The 20,380-nt window shown below is 57.0% G+C and overlaps 1 protein-coding gene across 1 annotated transcript; it reads right to left on the bottom strand.

The window, feature by feature from the left end:
• Positions 1 to 1,981: 1,981 nt before the first annotated feature.
• On the bottom strand, positions 1,982 to 19,389 carry ING5 (inhibitor of growth family member 5). The gene is made up of 8 exons (XM_065917234.1): positions 19,296 to 19,389; positions 17,108 to 17,179; positions 11,847 to 12,013; positions 10,672 to 10,783; positions 10,414 to 10,507; positions 7,390 to 7,525; positions 7,197 to 7,258; positions 1,982 to 5,059 (listed from the first exon to the last, which is right to left on the bottom strand). The coding sequence occupies exons 1-8, from the start codon at positions 19,330 to 19,332 to the stop codon at positions 5,017 to 5,019; spliced, it is 723 nt and encodes a 240-aa protein (XP_065773306.1). The 5' UTR covers positions 19,333 to 19,389; the 3' UTR covers positions 1,982 to 5,016.
• Between the last annotated feature and the right edge of the window lie 991 nt (positions 19,390 to 20,380).

Raw genomic sequence — 20,380 nt, 5'->3', positions numbered from 1 at the left:
TCGGACCCCGCCCATCCCGGGCCCCGCCCCTTTGGCCGTGATGCCCGGCTTCATCCAGCTTCCCCCGCGAGGTCAGCGGGCCTTGAGCCGCGTTGGCACCGTCTAGCGTGGTCCCTGCACACGCTCCCACCCTTTCCACGAAGACTGGCCCAAGTGTACATCCCGCCCGACCCCAGAGCGTAACTCCGCCCTCCTAAGGCATCCCCAGAGGACCGTGGCTCACCCTCTCAGTTTCGGGGAACGCTGGCACCCAGAGCCCCGGTCCCCTGGCCCCAGCTCTGGCAGAAGGGGAGACATTCCTGCGGGTCAGGAATGCACTGCAGGCAGAGCCCGAGGGCGCCCCGAAGCTTCTGCCCAAGCATCTTCTTGAACAGAACCCCAGTGACTCAAGTGAGGGGCCTAGATCTGGGCTGGGTGGCGATCCCGCTTCAGGAAGGCCCAGACCACCCCCGGAGGACGCAGAGTCTGCCTCTCAGGACTGCCGCCTCCTCCAACCCCTCCAGTTTGTGCCCGACCGGTGCCAGGCTGCCACCCACGGCTCCAGGGTATCTGCTCTGTGGGCCTGTTGGGCTCTGCCAGCCGGGGCACCAGGCTGGGGGGGCTCCCGGCCTGACAGGTGTTTCCCACCCCAGCCACCCAGGGGCCAGCTCCCAGCCACCTCCCCCTCTCCCGGGGGTGCCAACAGAGGTCTCCACAGACATCTGAGCCCCAGCTCCATGGGGCTGTCCTTCCCAGCGCTCCTGGGGCCGAGCTACCCCAGGTGGCCAAGCAGCCAGCCTCAGTGCGGCCAACAAGAGTGACGTTCTGTGGCACGCTAAGATGATGACCTGGCCAAGGGCACGACAGACAGACAGCGTGTGTACGTGGCCCAAGGCCGGGATGGGAAGGCACGCTGCAGGTTCTGCCAAGTAGAATAGAGATCCTGGTGGTCCCTGCAGATTGGCAGAGAGCACAAGCTAGGACTGGATCAACAACCAGCCACTGCCAAGAGTGTGTGTTCTCCTCTGGTAAGGATGCCTTATCAGGAACAACAGCTGCAGCGGGGGTCTCACCACCTCTCTAGTAGACCTTCTTCCCTAAGACCTGCCCGCCTCTTCAGTGAGTCAGTGGAGGCACACTAGAATGCACCCTGCCTTTTTGAATTATGCCCTAGCAGGAAAAGAACACTCCAGAGACTTCCCCCAGTCCCTCCTACCATGACAGCCCTTGCTCCACAGGTCGTGGCCATCCTGCCAGTGGTCAAGTCCACCTATTTCAATGACACAGACACTGCAGAGGTAACCAGAGAGAGGCCTGGGCACCCATCCAGACAAATGTCACCTTATCACCCAATCACCACAGGCCTCACTCTGCCCACAGACCAGTGGCATCCTGGGCCCCTGGGAACCTGTAGCAATGCACCTGAGCTCCCCACCCCCGCAGCAAAGAGCCTGGCCTCCTCCTCCTCCCGGCAGGCACCCCTGGGCATGTGGAGGACAGTGCGGGCAGAGGCAGGTCACAGGCCCTCCTCCAGAGCCACAGCCTCCCTTCCAGCAAGGATGCAAGTCTGGGAACTGGGCTTCATCTGAAAGTGGGTGCCCGGCCATGCTTTCACCGTGGTGACGGAGCTGGCTTTCAATGGACCCTGTTAGCACTCGTCAAGGAAATGTCCTGAGAGGTTTAGTTGCCACAGGGCCTTGGCGCCAAGCAGGTCTAGAAGGCAAAGCTTCTGTTCCAGAGGAGGCACCTTATGCCCCTAGGAAGCAACCCCTAGTGCCCTCACTAAGAACACGTCTTTCTCGTGAGCTTGGGACCAACTTCTGATGCCATGAAACAGCTAAGGCCCAAGGTGAGGCCCAGGATCCCGCCCGGGCCCCTGACGGGACTCACCCACTCTGCCCACTGCACGTCCCGTTCAAGAGTCCATACGGCATCTGGTCCCAGCTCTCGACAGGACACTGTCTTATTTCCAGAAATGATGCATCCTCAAATGTTTGTTCCAAAAAATACTTTATTCGTTAAACAATATATCCATCATCTATAACATGATCCAAAAATACAGATATACATCTTTACATTAATTAATAAAAAGATTTACAATATTTCTTTCTTTTACAAAGAGAACATCAATAATAATTCCTTGAAAACACAATGTAACATTCAGGTTAAAGCTGCATCATCTTTTTGGATGAGATGTGGTAAGATGAACACCACAAATACATACTAGCAGGGAGGAAACTTCAGAGAACTCTCTCCTGAATAAGAACGCTTTTCTTAGACTTCCCGTTTTAAAATTCCTCTCAGCACAGGTAATGAAAACCACCACCACACTGTTCACAAAACGCTGAGGAAAGCCTGAAACCCCACATGTCCCAGCCCTGGGACACACAGGGCACACCCTGGCTGTGACCACACGGGAAGCTGCTCTTTGGACAGTGTTATTGCTCGAAGCAGTCCTCACCGAGGGCTGCCAGTGACGGGTCAGGAGGCAGGGCTGACATGCGGCTGGCCAGCGTCCCGCGCACCCCCGCAACTGCCCGGGGGCCACGTCCAGGCATCTGCCACCTCAGGGCAGACGGGAGGCTGCCTGGCTCAGGTAGCCCTGCCAGCACCAGGATCGCGTCTGCCTGCTCAGGGGCCCAGCCCGCGGCGGGGATGGTCACACAGGCCTCACATGCCAGCCGTGAGCCCCTTGAGCTCTGCCACAGAGGCGGGAGCCCGGCTTAACACCTGCTCCCACCAGTGCAGCGCGTGCTCTCCAGCAGGAAAACAAAAGGATGTTTCAACCACTGCTCACAGATAAGAGCAGCACTGGAAACGGACGACGCTGCTTCTCTGCACAAGAAGCCTCTTCCCTCACAAGCAGACCCCGAGGAGGACCCTGGGGGCCCGCAGCCTCGCTGGCTCAGGAGTGCTGCGGCAGTGGCCAGCCTGCCCCTGTTGCCAGCCCCCGAGATCAGCGAGCGTCCCGACGGGGGCAAGGGGCGAGCAGTGTGGGCTCCCGCCAACCCCGCGGGCCGGGATGCTCCTGACCACACAGCCTCCCCAGCGTCTTCCGCCTGGCGGGCAGCGGCATGGTCAGGAGGCATTACGCCGGGGCCCAAAAACGTTCTGGGGACTCTCTCTGTTCTGCTCGTGTTTTCCATTTTCTCCAAAGCTACATGCGTGTTATTTCGGTGATGTTACTGTAACCAGTAAAAGTAAACATTAGCTGGAAACATTAGCACAGAAACTTTCCCAAAAAGGTCCGCAGATGGCATGTTACACGCTGACAAGCAGGGTGACACCATCCAACTTTAAACGAAAGCTTCTGACAGGGAAGTCAGTCACCTTCCTGAGGAACGGCCGGGGCGGTGGGCACCCCGCTGAGGCTTAGGACCGCCGTCCACCTGCGTCCACAAATCCCCCTCCCGTGGGAACAGTGATGTGAATGGGTTGAAGATGAAATGAGCTTCTGAAGAATCACCACAAACATACTGTACTTACCTATCTTATCCACAAAAACTGGTAAAGGACTGAAAAAAAAAACCTTTTCCACAATTTACTCCCCATAATCTTTAAACATCCGTGCTAACTAAAACCTAAGTTACTAAACACCAACTCCCCCGGGTTTCCCGCCAAGGCAGAGGCTGCGGGTGTCAGCGGGCCCCTTCCTCAGGAGCGCTGCGTGGCCGGGACGAGCCCGGGGCCGAGGGGCAGCAGCAGCCACACCCCGCGCCCGCCCGAGGGAGCCCCGGGGGCCACGCGCTGCACAGACCGCCCGCAGTCTTCGCGGAGCAAGTCCTGGCCGCCAGCTCCCTCTGGTGAGGACAGGGTCAGACGCAAGGTGCTCGGATGCAGACCCAGGGCGGGCCCCCGTCGCCTGTAGGACAGTAGGGGCCCCGTGGGCGGCAGCCCCACAGGACGCAGTCTCTGCTCTCGGGAGCGCACAGGACAGGTGGCCATCAGGGGAAAGCAGATGGGTCCCTGTCGACGGCCCTCCTCACAGACAGGACACGGTCCGTCCACACCGGGAAGCTGGGCCTCCAGTCTGTGTTGCGGACTCCGCACCTGAGGCAGAGCCGCTGAGCCCGCTGCCTTCCAAACGCGCCTGGACGGCCTCCGGGGAGAGTCTGCCTGCAGAAGCCACGCGGGGGGGTCCACGCCTGGACCACCCCCACCATGACCACCAAGGCGGGTCCAAGGCCGCGTGCTGATCGCGAAGGAAAGACACGCGGGTTTCCTGGCTTCACGCAAAACTGCTCCTGTGGCACGAGAAGCTCACAAATCACATCACATAATTGTCACCCCTCAGTCTGAGCGGCTGACCTGCTGTGCAAGTCAACAGGTCTCAGGTCAGCTCCCGGCAGCCTGGGCTCACTTCATGTTCACACAGACCACTGTCTTCATGCTACCACAATAACTCATCTTCACAGTACAGTCAGAATTCCCGGAGAAACGGACCACCGGCCCTTCCGCTGGGCTGTCTTATGCGTACCGGTCACGGCACCGACAGCCCGTTTGCTAATGGAGAGTCGTTTACTCCGGAAAGAAAACCCCTCATGGAGGGAACAGGCAGTCCGAAGGCAAAGGCAGTGCACAGTGAGGCGGAGCCCCCGCCCGGGGAGGGCTGGCCCTTCTGGGCATGTCTCAGGCTCCATAGGCCCCCGCTCGGGCACCAGGGCCTCGGCAGGCCGCACCAGGAAGCCAGCTGGATGCCGGGGCTCACGGCTCCAGATGCAACGCGATGGCAGTGCACCAGCCACGCACCCCACGGAGTCCTGGGGCCACCAGAGGTGACCGCCATGCTCAGGGCCAGGGGTCTGTACGAAAGTCACAAGAATGGAGTCACTGTGGCAGGTCCCCTAAGATTGCTCATCTGTGCAACAGGGCTCAGGTGGCTTCTCGTCTGTTCAAGGAAACATCCAGAATGACAACTGGCCATTGAGCTATTAAATATCGTCGGAAACAAGATAGTTTTAAAATGAATGTAAAATATTGCAACATGAATGAGGGAATATATTAACTTGCTCTTCTGGTCCAGTGTCCGCCCCAGCCTTACTTCTTCTTCCTCCTCTCCTGAACACACCGCGGACAGAACCTGCAACGAGAAAAGGCGCCCTCAGGGGCCCCCGAACGCAGGAGGCCAGGCCCCACCTCCTGGTCTCCCGGGACAGCGGGATGCTGCTGCCACGGCGCCAGCACAGAGACCCGGACACAGACGGCGCAGCCCTGCCACAGGGGACGGTCTGCCCGACGTCCGTGCCGAGGCTGGGGAGACCCGAGTCAGCGAGCCCTGCCACAGGGGACGGTCTGCCCGACGTCCGTGCTGAGGCCGGGGAGACCCGAGTCAGCGAGCCCTGCCGCCGGGGACGGTCTGCCCGACGTCCGTGCTGAGGCCGGGGAGACCCGAGTCAGCGAGCCCCGCCGCGGGGGAAGGTCCGCCCGACGTCCGTGCCGAGGCAGGGGAGACACGAGTCAGCGAGCCCTGCCGCCGGGGACGGTCTGCCCGACGTCCGTGCTGAGGCCGGGGAGACCCGAGTCAGCGAGCCCTGCCGCCGGGGACGGTCTGCCCGACGTCCGTGCTGAGGCCGGGGAGACCCGAGTCAGCGAGCCCCGCCGCGGGGGAAGGTCCGCCCGACGTCCGTGCCGAGGCAGGGGAGACACGAGTCAGCGAGCCCTGCCGCCGGGGACGGTCTGCCCGACGTCCGTGCTGAGGCCGGGGAGACCCGAGTCAGCGAGCGCAGCGGCATGCACACACAGCACTCCTGTCGCCCAAGCTGGTCAGTGCTCCCTGTGCGAGGACAGGGTCCCTGGGACCACACGGGGGGCGAGCACCTGAGGGAGCACGCTGGAGGTGCCGGGCAGCCTGCGCAGGCAGGCGCAGACCCCCGCCCTGCACCAGGGGTTTCAGCGGCCCCATGACCCTGGGCACGCAGCTTCCCAAGGCCCCTCCTGAGGAACGGCTGGTGCGCTACGACGTGGCCACCCAACCCCTGGCTCCCAGCACCTGGTCCAGGGCCTGAGTGCAGCCCGCCGGGCCCCAGGGTGGGGGGCCAGGAACCTCGCTGCACCGAGGGTCACGGGCTCAGGATGCAGAGCAGGTGGGAAGCAGCCTACACTCTACAGCTCCGAAAGGAGGCAGGGAGGCCGGGGGTCAGGCAGCGGTGAGTGGGCCCCGCCCCGCCTCGCCCCGCCCTGCATCTGTGCAGCCTGCCCTGCTCCCAGCACGTGGTGGGCGCACCCTCCCCTACACAGAAGGGAACAATCTTCTAGCACCTACCAGAAAAGTCCCGCAAACAACTCAAACCCACCAAGTCCAAAATCAAACCCAAGTTGCCTTCCCTGCCTCCCAGCCCCAGGGCCAGCCCACACGTCCCTTCTTCCAGGGGGCTCAGCCCAGGGCCCCACCCTAACCCACACTGAGCCTGCTCCGGGCCACCAGGTTCCACTGACTGCCTGAAAGGGCCCGGCCAGGTGGAGAGCACACGTGGCTCCGGGACATGCCTGTGCCCCCCGCCCAGCCGTCCACTGCAGGCAGGCGACGCGGACGGTCCCTCAGGCTGCTCACGTCCCCTGTGTCCACACCCGGTGCCACCAGAGGGAACCAGGTGTGCGTGGGAGCACGGACGGCAGTGTCCCCAGGCCTTCGCTCGGCACAGTCACCAGGACCAGGCTCTCACGCACAGCAAAGCTGCGGGCACACCCGAACACGGCCGGGAGCAGAGAGCACAGCCACCCACACTTCCTCCAGGATGGAGGCGCCCAGCCCAAGCCTGGCCCCCAGCTTCCATCTGAGCTTCCCCGAGGACAGTCCTTCATGCCTTGTCTAGACCCACAGTCACCTCTGCCTCCCTCGAGAGCCAGAGTGGCTGCTGTCAGGGGGAGGCCACCCTTGCACAAGGCAGGGGTCGGGGTGCCGGCTCTTTACAGTCGAAAGTCACACATAACTTACAGCCAGCCGTCCCCACCCACGGCTCCTCACACCCGGGTTCCGCATCCGTGGGTTCAGCCGACCAGGGAGCCCGAGGTACTTCAGTGTTTACCACTGAGAAACAGCCACGTGTTAGGTGGTTCAAACCCACCTGACTCGAGGTCGCTGTCACGCAGGGGTGATGACAGTCACTACCCTGGGTGAGGCGGGCAGCTGTCCGTCTGCAGCTCAGTCCCGAGCACCAGGACTGCCGCAGCAGGCAGGCCCCCGCCCAGCCCACGAGCAAGGCCGGCGCCATACTGACCATTTTCCTTTGGGCTTTGTGGTCAGGTCCACACAGGCAAAGTGAAACCACTCGATGGGGCACTGCAAGCAGAGGGAGGAGACCATTAGTGCCGCCCGCCCGCCCACCTGCCCCATGGCCCACACTCACGTCAGAGGAGGCGGTCAGTGCCGACCACCCACCCAGCCCAGCCCGCCCTGCAGCCCACACTCACGTCCGGGTTGTCGCAGCCGATCATCTCCCCGTAGGACACCTGGTGGCACAGGCAGTATGTGGGCTCGTTCGGGTCCACGGGCATGTCCAGCACGTCAGAGGGGTGCACGGACAGGATGGTGTCGGTGAACTCGGACCTGTGGCGATAACAGGCAGGGGAGTTGGGGTCAAGCTGCCCCTGATGGCGCCAGGCAAGGACGCAGCACAAAGGCACAGGCCGACGCAGGGCAGGCAGTCACCACGTGTCCAGACAGTCCCCCACCCGAGCGGACCTGCCCCAGCCCCTCCCCGACCCAGAGCAGACGGCACCACCAGCAGTGGGCGCCCGGCGACACCTGAGAGCACCCCCGAGCCTGCCCGGACGCCCAGTGTCTGAGCAGCCCGCCCCGCAGCTCCGCCCTCCACCCGACTCCACCGGCACCTTCAGCCCAGAACCGCAGGCGTCCCTGGCCCCCAGCCTCCCCCGGGCTCCGACTCTCAGGAACCAAGCACCACAGCCGCCCCCTGTGCGTGGGGCCACTTCACCTGCCTGCCCCGGGAAGCAGCCCAGCCAGCCCAGGGCCACCCGCAGCACGCCCAGGCCCCCACAGCACCCAGACCACCCCCGATACCACTGCCCATGGCACCACAGCCGCAGGGAGGGAGTGGCTCAGGGGGAATCAATTCGCGTGGGTTTCAGTCTTCTAAAAAAAATCCCATGAGCTCAGGTGAGTGAAAACAGTACCTTCCCACCAGTACAGAAGGAAAACCCTCCCTCCCGTACCCCCCAGGTAAAAACTACAGGCATGTTCAGATATTCATCTGCTAAAGGAACAGCGCGTCACACAAGAAACGCAGCAAAGGAAAAAGTAAGAGGCAGTGGCCAACCGAGCTACGTGAACACACCAACAGGGTGAACGGAAGGGATCCGGGTCCCCGAGGGATTGACTGCTCGCCCCTTCCTCAAGCAGCTGCCGAGACGCACCCCGCACCCAGGTCAGCTGCACCCCGGTCCCCTGACACGGTGGCCCGCACCCGGGGGCCGCTCCGAGGCCCTCCTCCATGAGGACTCTGTCTCTGTCTCTGAGGAAGGCCTTCCTTCTTGTGAACATCACGGAGACGTAACTCCGACCCAGCGCTTTCAAACTGCCTCAAGCACGGCCTCGGGCAGGCCTGCCGGCCAGGGGGCTCTCTCCCTGCCCGCGGGGTCACGTGCTCGGTCAGGCGGCCGCGGGGAGGACACAGTTCACGCAGGCCGCCTGCCCAGCCTCCTCACTGACGGCCCCGGCTCACCAGCTATGATACAGACAGTGGCCGAGGAAACGCTGCAGCCCCTCAGAGGGGGCTGGGACCGCAGGGGTCACCCAGGCTCTGTGTGGTCAGGCACATGCACCCCAGGGAGGCATCCTTGCACTTGGAAGCCGGGGCCTCTTCCCTTCAAGGGGACTTGTGGACGAAGAGACACAAGAGGATGCCTGCCCGACCCCAGGTCCTGAGCGGGAAGGAGCAGGAAGCCCTGCCGCCACGGGAGAAAGTAAGCCCGTACACCGCTGCATCATGGGTACAGATACAGGAGGGCTGTGGAGGGCCGGGGCTGCTGCCCACGGGACCGCTCCAACACTGCGCGACCCACACACAGCCATACCCACAGTCCATCTACCGAACCCCGCCACACAGAGGCTGCAGGGCCCAGCCCCTGGACTCCAACCAGCCAGCCTCTCCCAGGCCCCTGCGACCGACCAGGGGAGCAGCAGCAGGGGAGCTTTGCCCGCAGGCGGCAGATGGGCGCTCTGGCTTCCCCGCCTCACCACCTTCCCACCAGCCCCACGCGGCTCCATCCACCTGCACCACACAAGGCCGAGCGCTCTGGGAAGAGCAGGTGCTACCCTCTCCACGACCTCCGTGCGCCCACAAGGTCAGAGAAGGAGAAAACCGTGTGACCTAACGGAGCAAGAAAGCAGGAGTGGTCACCAGGAGGGCTTTTCTGCTGGGTCAGTGGTAAAGAAGCTGCCTGGCAATGCAGCAGACACAGGTTTGATCCCTGGTCAGCAAGTTCTTGCCTGGGAAATCCCATGGACAGAAGAGCCTGGCGGGCAGAGTCCATGGGGTTGCAGAGAGTCAGACACGACTTAGGGACTAAACCACCACCACCAACCAGGAGGAGCGTGTGCATAGACCAGCAGAAGCACAGAAGACCAGGTGTTTAGATGAACAAAGAAGAGCTTTAAATACATGTTATGAAGGAAGCATAACTAAGACATTCATGCATGGAGACTTTCCAAAACAAAACTAAAATCTGTAAAAAAAAAAAAAAAGTCAAATAGATGTTCCATAACAAAAATCACAATATATGAAATTAACCACTGACCCTCGAACAACATGGGTTTCAACTCTGTGATTTCACCTACACGTAGAATTTTTTCAGTAAATACTGCTACACTGTTATGTGACCCTTGGATGTGGAACCTCGGATTCACAGGGCTATCAAGTCAGCACACCTGCACAGGTGAGGCAGGAGCCACGGCACACCTGCACAGGTGAGGGGGAGGAGCCTCAGCACACCTGACAGGTGAGGAAGGAGCCACAGCACACGTGCACGGGGGGGGGAGGGGCCACTACACAGGTGAGGGGGAGGGGCCTCAGCACGCCTGACAGGTGAGGGGGGCCACGGCACATCTGAGAGGTGAGGGAGGAGCCACGGCACACCTGACAGGTGAGGAAGGAGCCACAGCACACGTGCACAGGTGGGGGGAGGGGCCACTGCACAGGTGAGGGGGAGGGGCCTCAGCACACCTGACAGGTGAGGGGGCACTGTACAGGTGAGGGGGAGGAGCCTTCACACACCTGACAGGTGAGGGGGGAGGAGCCTCAGCACACCTGCACAGGTGAGGGGGAGGAGCCTCAGCACACCTGCACAGGTGGGGGGGCGGGGCCACGGCACACCTGACAGCTGAGCAAGTCTGCAGCCTCAGCAGTGACTGGTGTTGCCCTCCTGAGCAAACACCAATGTTGTTCTCTGGGGAAAAAGATAAAAAGCACCTCTCACCCTCCTTTATGCTTCTTCTTCTTTGGGGTGTCATCTTCTGAGGTCCTCCTGCCGCGACCCCTGGAGCCCCTCTTTTCTTTCTGACCTCGACCTTCTGAAACAAGACAGACCCCAACTTTGTTCACACAATTCCTGAGGCATGACAAGGTTTACCCAAATATGGTATTTACCGTAATATTCCTAATACACTTATCAGACAAAACCCTTCAAAACTCCATGGTTAACAGCAAGAAAATGAAGAAAAATTAATAGACTTGCTTTTCAGCCCCCGTCCTCCAGAGCCCTCAAAGTCGCTGCCCTCCAGCTTGTCCTTCAGGTCCGCCTCAAAGCGAGCCAGGTCTGCATCCAGCCTCCGGATGTGCTTGTCCACCTGCACGGAAGGACGCTCTCACAATCCGTGTGGTTCTCGGGGCAAAACGCCCTGGGAATCACAGATGCTCCCAGCGTCAGCCAGAAAGTGCTGTCTGGCCCTTAACTGAGTCCTGAATCAGCAAAGCTCTGCTAGAACAAGGCCCACTACTTCCTAGTTCATGCACAGGTCTTCTTTCCCCACATGTGACCGATCACCAGAATAAAGCCGACTGGGGAGAAAACTCGAAGGGATGAGAAGCGGCTGTGAGCCATGAGTCAGGGCTGAGGACGCTAGGTACCGAACCGCAGCGCAGACCGCGAAGCGCGCACAGGCCCTTAAGGAGAGTGACTTAACCTGTAGGCTCCGGGTGAAGCGGGAGGAAGGACAAGGAGGTGGCAACATCGCCCGTGACCACACAGGACAACACGGGAGGGCACGCTCCTACTGAGCAGCCGCAGGGACATCACGAGAAACGCGCCTGCCGGCAGTCACAACCTCCCAACAGCCCCTGTGGCAGCGTCCCGGGCGGGAGCCACACAACCCCGTCTGGGAGTGAACCAGAGCCCTCAGCTTCGTTACACATCAGAGAGAAAACAGGACTGTCTCAAGGATGCTGATCACACCTAGCTCTCGGGAAGACAGGCTGCTTACTCAAAGGACTTAGTGCTTTAGATCAAAATCCCAAACATAAGCATGAAACTCTGCTTCGAGAGGCTTCTTTCTCAAACATAACCGAAGGCAGGTTCTAAGAAACCACTGTTGTCTTCCTGGGGGAGGTGAGGATGGGGCACCTCACGACACAACCCCATGTGTGCCACTTCATGAGCCTCAAGTGAGGCTGACCTGAGAGGGAGGTGGACAGAACAGGCTCACCTAAAGCCGATAAAAACAAGCATCAAAATATACACATATATGCATGTAACAGAACAAGCTGAAAGGGCACAGAACACTGGACCACACCAACACTCCCAGGAGGAGGAGCCCCCACTGCGCGCCTCTCCTAGCCGCATCGCTCTGTCCCAGCCTGACCTGCCGTTTCTGAGCAGCCTTCCCCGCACGTGGGGGAGCAGCCCCCACTCACCATCTCGTAGGTCTGCATGGCCAGCTGCACCTTGTCGTCACTGTACTCCTTGCACTTGTTGTAGGCGCTCTGGATCTTCTGCAGGTGCTCCACGCGCTGGTCTGAGGAAAGCGTCTTCACGGTGGAGATGTACTCCGCGGCCAGGATGTCAATCTCAGCTTTCTTATCTGAGAGAGAAATGGCTGAAGAGCTACTTCCCGTGTGTGATCCAGGACAAGCTCACCAGACCGGCAACCAATAATGCCTGACGATGCCAAGTTCCAGCAAAGAAGTGGTTGGCTCAAACTGGACACCCATGGTGGCAGGGGCAACAGCCTTCCCAGACACTGTGGATCAGGGCCACAAGCAGACACCCCAAGCAGGGCAGTGTGCCCAGCACAACCCAGTGTATGACACTGCCAGCAAGGGCTCACTGTGCCGCCCTGGGCTCTCAAGAGTCCCTGTCTGAATAAATGATGTGCTCACCTCACCTATGACCGGCATGCTACTCTTAGGGACATACCCTCAAGATTCAGAGGCCAGGACACACAGGGGAAAACATTCGTAACTACAGGTAACAGGAAACAACTCAAACGTCCAATCTAGGATAAAATAGATAAATAAGCTGCGGTCCATTCACAGAACAGAATGCTACCCAGCAGTAAAAAGACAGAACACTGGTCAATCCCACTGGCCAAGAAAAGCACGGTGCAAAGGAGAACACACACGTGTGACAGTTCCATCATCGCTACGGGCGGGAACAGAGGCAGCTGCCAGCGCTTCACTTCAGAAAGACGAAAAGACTGTCCTTGCAGGTGATCACACAGGATGCACTCCTCGGGGGAAGGGTGCCTGCTCAGCAGTCTCACAGGCCCTGGGCACTAGGGACTGTACTTCTCCATCTGGGGAAAGGGTCTCTAGGTGCTATTTGCTAAGCAATGTATAAATGTTTAAACCACTTCAGTATTCTTGCCGTGAGAACCCCATGAACAGTATGAAAAGGCAAAAAGATAGGACACTGAAAGAGGAACTCCCCAGGTCGGTAGGTGCCCGATATGCTATTGGAGATCAGTGGAGAAATAACTCTAGAAAGAAAGAAGAGACGGAGCCAAAGCAAAAATAACACCCAGTTGTGGATGTGACTGGTAATGGAAGCAAGGTCTGATGCTGTAAAGAGCAATATTGCATAGGAACCTGGAATGTTAGATCCATGAATCAAGGCAAATTGGAAGTGGTCAAACAGGAGATGGCAAGAGTGAACATCAACATTCTAGGAATCAGTGAACTAAGATGGACTGGAATGGGTGAATTTAACTCAGATGACCATTATATCTACTACTGTGAGCAAGAATCTCTTAGAAGAAATGGAGTAGCCATCATGGTCAACAAAAGAGTCCAAAATGCAGTACTTAGATGCAATCTCAAAAACAACAGAATGACCTCTGTTCGTTTCCAAGGCAAACCATTCAATATCAGAGTAATCCCAGTCTGTGCCCCAACCACTAATGCTGAAAAAGCTGGAGCTGAATGATTCTATGAAGACCTACAATACCTTCTAGAACTAACACCCCAAAAAGATGTCCTTTTCATTATAGGGGACTGGAATGCAAAAGTAGGAGGTAAACAATCACCTGGAGTAACAGGCAAATTTGGCCCTGGAGTACAGAATGAAGCAGGGCAAAGGCTCATAGAGTTTTGCCAAGAGAACACACTGCACTGGTCATAGCAAACATTCTCTTCCAACAACACAAGACAAGACTACACATGAACATCACCAGATGGTCAACAGCGAAATCAGACTGATTATATTCTTTGCAGCCAAAGATGGAGAAGTTCTATACAGTCAGCAAAAACAAGACCGGGAGCTGACTGTGGCTCAGATCATGAACTCCTTATTGCCAAATTCAGACTTAAATTAAAGAAAATAGGGAAAACCACTAGACCATTCAGGTATGACCTAAATCAAATCCCTTACAATTATACAGTGGAAGTGAGAAATAGATTCAAGGGATTAGATCTGATAGAGTGCCTGATGAACTATGGACGGAGGTTCATGACAGTGTAAAAGAGACAGAGATCAAGACCATCCACAAGAAAAAGAAATGCAAAAAAGCAAAATGGCTGTCTGAGGAGGCCTTACAAATAGCTGTGAAAAGAAGAGAAGTGAAAAACAAAGGAGAAAAGGAAAGATATACCCACTCTAATGCAGAGTTCCAAAGAATAGCAAGGAGAGATAAGAAAGCCTTCCTCAGTGATCAATGCAAAGAAACAGAGGAAAACAAGAGAATGGGAAAGATTAGAGATCTCTTCAAGAAAATGAGAAATACCAAGGGAACATTTCATGCAAAGATGGGCTCAATAAAGGACAGAAATGGTATGGACCTAACAGAAGCAGAAGATATTAAGAACAAGTGGCAAAAATACACAGAAGAACTGTACAAAAAAGATCTTCATGACCCAGATAATCACGATGGTGTGATCACTCACCTAGAGCCAGACATCCTGGAATGTGAAGTCAAGTGGGCCTTAGAAAGCATCACTACAAACAAAGCTAGTGGAGATGATGGAATTCCACTGAGCTATTTCAAATCCTGAAAGATGATGCTGTGAAAGTGCTGTACTCAATACGCCAGCAAATTTGGAAAACTCAGCAGTGGCCATGGGACTGGAAAAGGTCAGTTTTCATTCCAATCCCAAAAAAGGCAATGCCAAAGAATGCTCAAACTACCGCACAATTGCACTCATCTCACATGCTAGTAAAGTAATGCTCAAAATTCTCCAAGCCAGGCTTCAGCAATACGTGACCCATGAACTTCCAGATGTTCAAGTTGGATTTAGAAAAGGCAGAGGAACAAGAGATCAACTTGCCAACATCTGCCAGATCATTGAAAAAGCAAGAGAGTTCCAGAAAAACATCTATTTCTGCTTTACTGACTATGTCAAAGCCTTTGAGTGTGTGGATCACAACAAACTGTGGAAAATTCTAAAAAAGATGGGAATACCAGATCACCTGACCTGCCTCTTGAGAAACCTGTATGCAGGTCAGGAAGCAACAGTTAGAACTGGACATGGAACAACAGACTAGTTCCAAATAGGAAAAAGAGTATGTCAAGGCTGTATATTATCACCCTGCTTATTTAACTTACATGCAAAGTACATCATGAGAAACACTGGGCTGGATGAATCGCAAGCTGGATCAAGACTGCCAGGAGAAATATAAATAACCTCTTATATGCAGATGAAACCACCCTTATGGCAGAAAGTAAAGAAAAACTAAAGAGCCTCTTGATAAAAAGTGAAAGAGGAGAGTGAAAATGTTGGTTTAAAGCTCAACATTCAGAAAACTAAGATCATGGCACCTGGTCCCATCACTTCATGGCAAATAGATGGGGAAACAGTGGAATAAGTGGCAGACTTTATTTTTGGGGGCTCCAAAATCACTGTGGATGGTGACTGCAGCCATGAAATTAAAAGACACTTACTCCTTGGAAGGAAAGTTATGACTAACCTAGATAGCATATTAAAAAGCAGAGACATTACTTTGCCAACAAATGTCCGTCTAGTCAAGGCTATGGTTTTTCCAGTGGTCATGTATGGATGTGAGAGTTGGAGTATAAAGAAAGCTGAGCGCCAAAGAATTGATGCTTTTGAACCAGGGTGTTGGAGAAGGCTCTTAAGAGACCCTTGGACTGCAAGGAGATCCAACCAGTCCATCCTAAAGGAGATCAATCCTGGGTGTTCATTGGAAGGACTGATGTTGAAGCTGAAATTCCAATACTGTGGCCACCTGATGCAAGGAGCTGATTCATCTGAAAAGACCCTGATGCTGGGAAAGATTGAGGGCAGGAGGAGAAGGGGAGGACAGAGGATGAGATGGTTGGATGGCATCACCGACTCAATGGGCATGAGTTTGGGAGACTCCAAGAGTTGGTGATGGACAGGGAGGCCTGGCATGTTGCAGTTCATGGGGTCGCAAGGAGTCGGACACGACTGAGTGACTGAACTGAACCGAATGCTTATTTATGAACATATGTGCTGTATCTCACAATAAAAGAAGTCTCTGCATTCATTAGTCAGAAAGTCATACCTCAGTCAAAAAGCACAGCTATTTCAATCTCACAAAATATATGCCCAACACGATGTGTGAAAAAAGTGTCCACACCCAAGCACATCATCGTCAAATGTAAAACCTCACAGATAAAGAGAAAAGCTTAAAAGTTTCTAAATAGGAAAGTGAAAATAACGATCACATTTTCAAAGGATCAGGAATCCAAATGACACTGATCTTAGTAGCAACGCAGAAGCTGGGAGACAATGCAGCAACACTTGTCATATTCTGGGGGAAATGCCTGTCAATCTGGAATTCTATACCCAGCCAACTATTCACTGCTGCATTTTCAAACATGCAACATTGTAATAAATTTACCCTCCTCTCTTTACTTTTCCCAGAAACTCCCAGAGAAGAGGCTCCCCTGAAACAAAGGGGCAAATCAAGATGCGGCATGCTTAACAAGCTAGCAGACAGGGCTCCACAGGAAGAGTAGCAAAGGGAGAGGAAGGCCTGGGGCAAGGTGTGCGCAGCAGACCAGCAGCTGAGCTCCAGGGGTCTCCCTGGAGAGCACAGACAGGACCGGCTGTAATCTGGCGCAGCGCACAAGGAAAACAAGGGAAACGAAACCAACCAGAAAAGCAGTGAAGAACTCCAAGGAAAAGGCAGTCCAAACAGGGCGCGTGAGCATAGCACGTGGTCAACTACCAACACAGTGGCCCCGACAGACACGGCATCAGTACAGTGTGAATTCTAGTCCACCACGCCCAGGAGATGGCGGGAAGGAGCCGCATGCACATGAGCTGGCTGGGCACAACCAGAGACGTGAACCTTCACTTTCTGTAATAACTGAACAGCTAAAGTCTAAAACCAAAAGGAAATAAAGTAAGAAATGCAGCAAAAATGAGCTGCTTAGAAATAAAGAGTTAAATACCAAAAGATCCAAAAGCACTGTGTAAACTATATACACAGAGTGTGAAAAGAGAAAATCTTTTAAAGGAAAGAGAAGGTAACAAACACTTTAATTGCAAGGAGGGGATGAGGGTTATAAAGATGAAACGCAGGAGCACCAGAGACTGAGGTTGACTGCACAGACCCAGCACTCTCTCTAAGACACCACCCCACGCCTGCAGCCCCTCTGCCCCAGGTCCTGGGAAGCTCAGCACCACCCCCAGGGTCCTGCCTTAGGGAGCGGCTCTCCCCATCCTGGCTGCACTGAAAGGCCGGCACCCACCTTCCGTCCTCTGGTCCAGCTCTCGCATCAGCTGGAAGTTCCTCTGAAGCTCACAGGGAAGGTTCTCGATACCTGAAACACAGAAACGTGCTTCTCAACAGCAGGACAAAAACTCACCTTCCAAGCTTCACACTTCAGGGCTACAAGAGATAAGCCCACTCCAGCTTCCATTTGTTACGGTTCGGAAACAAGAACTGGGGTATCTTTTTCCAGGGACGTGCTCCAAACACTGAACAAACACACCCTGGTACGAGCTGACGTGCTTGAGCACTTGTCAGAAACTCAAGAAATTAGAGTCAAGCAGAGGACAGAGGGCGCCCATGCGACCCTCCTACCCCAGACCCCAGGCCTCTCCTCCCTTGCAGACACCCTGTCACAGCGAACAAGCCCAAACCCCAGGGTCCTTCTCCAACTTTACTCTGAACTTGTAAAGCTCAGGGGCATCGGGAAGTGCCAGCCGGGGCTGTGTGGGGGAACGTGATGCAGAGATGCTGCTACCCAACACAGGGGCACTGGCCACACAGGGCTCCTGAGCACCTGAAATGGGGCCAGTACCACAGACGGACTGAGTTTCCCATTTTACGAGAGTTTATTTAAAATCAAACAGACCAGGCGGGACAGCACAGTGAGGATCCTGCACCACACAGCTCTGCTGTCCCCACTGCCAGGCTCCTGGTCCGGGCCGAGCCCGCCCCCTGCCTGCAGCCAGGACCGACCCCTCTCAGACAAAGTTGCTGCTTAAGCCCCAGGGCTCCCCAGCTCAGCAGAGGGCGAGCAGACCCCTCACAGCCTCTCGGTGGGATCCCCCCCGGGGTTCCTACAGCAGCACTGCCCCTGCACTCTCAGACGTGCAAGGCTCCTTCATGACCTTTAAACTCCCGTGAACGTTTAAAAACTCCATCTGCCCCATCTGATCGCGTGTCCAGGAAAATTCCTGGTGCACAGCAGGTGCTTAGGGAGTTAGCAGGGGCTTCCGTCCATCCCCAAGCTTTCACATGGGTGCTCCGCAAAGGCCAGGAATCATATTCCTCGGACTCTCCTCGTGGGGCCCACCAGGAAGGCACCAGGAAAGAGTAGGGCAAGCCACAGTGCCCGCCTCAGGCGCCTGGGTGCTCTCCCACCCAGGACCTGTGCTCAGGCTGGGCCAGGACTGGGTGATTCCCTGTGGATCCCCACAGTCTTCCCCAGAGCAGAGGTTCAATCCCTACTCTCAACAACCTCATGTGGGGGTCTGGGGGACTGTGAATATCCCCAGTACAGCACAATGCTCTAGAGCCATGGGGCCCAACCCCCACCAGCCCCACCCTCCCCAGGACTCCAGCGCGGATTGCGGCTCTCCAGCACGCAACCTTAACAAGCTATGTGGCTTCTGCAGGCAACATCACCTGTTCTGTGAAATGTGGAGGAAAAAAGCCACTCGCTCAGGAGTCATCCAGAGAGGACAACATGTGCATCGTCGGGACATCGGCCCACGACGATGACCCCTACCTTGAACACCCTAACCCAGGCCAGTGAGTAGCGCCCCCAGCCCCTGGGCCCGGACCGGTACCCTAAGTGACCCTCTGCGCCTGCATGCCTTGCAGATGCACGAACTGAGGCCTGGAAGTGAGGCACGAGCTCGGTCACAGCACAAGCAGGCACAGAGCCCAGAACCCCGAGGCCCTGGGCCCCCCAAGCCCGACCAAGAGTTCCAGGCGGTTGGGACTCAACCATCTTGGTGGCCCAGACCCGCTCCCAGGGCGGGAAGGGTGGGGCGGGGCCTGGAGGGGCGGGGCCTGGCCAGAGGGGGCGGGCCCGACAGGGACGGCGCCCAGCCGATAAGAGGCAGGGCCCCGCCCAGGAGGCCCGGTTCAAGGGCGGGGAGGGCGGGCCCTGCAGCTAAGGTGGGCGTGGTCGCCTGGAGGGCGGGGCCGGGCCGCACTGGCCCCGCCCCGCGGCGCGGGCCCCGCCCCGCCGTGACGCACCTGGAATTGGCGCGGCGGTGCCGGCGGGGCCCCGCGCCGCCCGCCCCGCGCCCCTCCCTCACCGCCCCGCCCGCCCCGCGCGCCCCCGCCACCCCCGCCGCCGCCAGGCCGCCCCGCCGCCCCCGCGTGCCCCGTGGCCCGTGCGCGGAGCTCGGCGCTCGGGGAAGCGCGGCGGGGGCGGCGGGGCGCGGGCGGCGGGCCGGGGCGGCGCGCGGGGCGCTTACTGTCCAGGTAGTGCTCCAAGTACATGGCGGTCGCCATCTTCGTCCGCGGCCGCGCTCCGGGTCTGCGCGGGCGGCGGCGCCGCGAGGGCCGGGGGCGGGGCCGGCTAGTCACTATTAATGAGCTGCGCGCGCTGATTGGGCGCCGGCCGGGCGGGGCCCCCGCCTCGGCTTCCGGCCGGGCCGCGCGCCGCCTCGCGCTGGGCCTGGGCGGGTTGGGCGGCCACGGCGGGCGGGATGGGGGCTCGGCCGGGGGACCCGAGAGCGGGCCCAGCGCCTGGAGGGGCGACTTCCGGGGCCCGCTGGCTCAGAGTCTGCGATTCCCGGAGCCGCCGGGCGGGGGCCGGCGTTCAGTCGCCGAAGAGGCGGGCTTGAAGGCGTGCCGCCTCATGAGAGCCTTGCTCTAAACCCAAGGCGGACACGTAAAAGGGGAAATGCGTTCACTGTTTTGCCAACTTTACCTGCATTATACAAACTCAGGTTGTACGGAGATGTACAGCTTCCCCACTCCCGGAGGTGCGGGCCTGCGACCGTCTTGCTCACCCTTCGATCCAAGTGATACCAGTGTCTGTGCAACCATCCCCGCTCCATTTAATGCTTGGTGTGAAAATTCACACGCACGTTCCCGTGCACTGTTGCACACCACACCTATTTTATTGTTTCGAGTAGATACGTGTTCTTATTAATAGAGTTTATTTTTACAGCAGTTTTTGGCTCTGAAAAATTGACAAAATACAAGAGTTCTTATACACCCCTTCCACGCATACACACAGTTTTCCTTATGAACATTTTCCATGGCTGGGGCACATATATTACAATTGATGAAACAGTATTGGTACATTATTATTAAGGCTTCCCTGCTGGCTCTGGTAAAGAACCCGCCTGCCAATGCAGAAGACTCCGCTTCGATCCCTGGGTCAAGAAGATCCCCTGGAGAAGGAAATGGGAATCCACTCCAGTATTCTTGCCATGAGATGTCCCATGGACAGAGGAGCCTGGCGGGCTACACTCCATAGGGTCACAAAGGATTCGGACGCAACTTAGCTACTAAACAACAACAACAAGAAGTCTATGGTTTACATTAGGAT

This window comes from Muntiacus reevesi, chromosome 1, assembly GCF_963930625.1.
Source record: "Muntiacus reevesi chromosome 1, mMunRee1.1, whole genome shotgun sequence".
Classification (NCBI taxonomy): Eukaryota; Metazoa; Chordata; class Mammalia; order Artiodactyla; family Cervidae; genus Muntiacus; species Muntiacus reevesi.
This window is presented reverse-complemented; position numbering and strand designations above follow the sequence as displayed.

Excerpts from the sequence above, each read along its gene's own strand:
- ING5 (XM_065917234.1), bottom strand. The coding sequence starts at position 19,332 with ATGGCGACCGCCATGTACTTGGAGCACTACCTGGACA. Across the intron at positions 17,180-19,295 it reads CTTGGAGCACTACCTGGACA|GTATCGAGAACCTTCCCTGT; the intron begins GTAAGCGCCCCG and ends TCTGTGTTTCAG. Across the intron at positions 7,259-7,389 it reads TCGGCTGCGACAACCCGGAC|TGCCCCATCGAGTGGTTTCA; the intron begins GTGAGTGTGGGC and ends CTCTGCTTGCAG.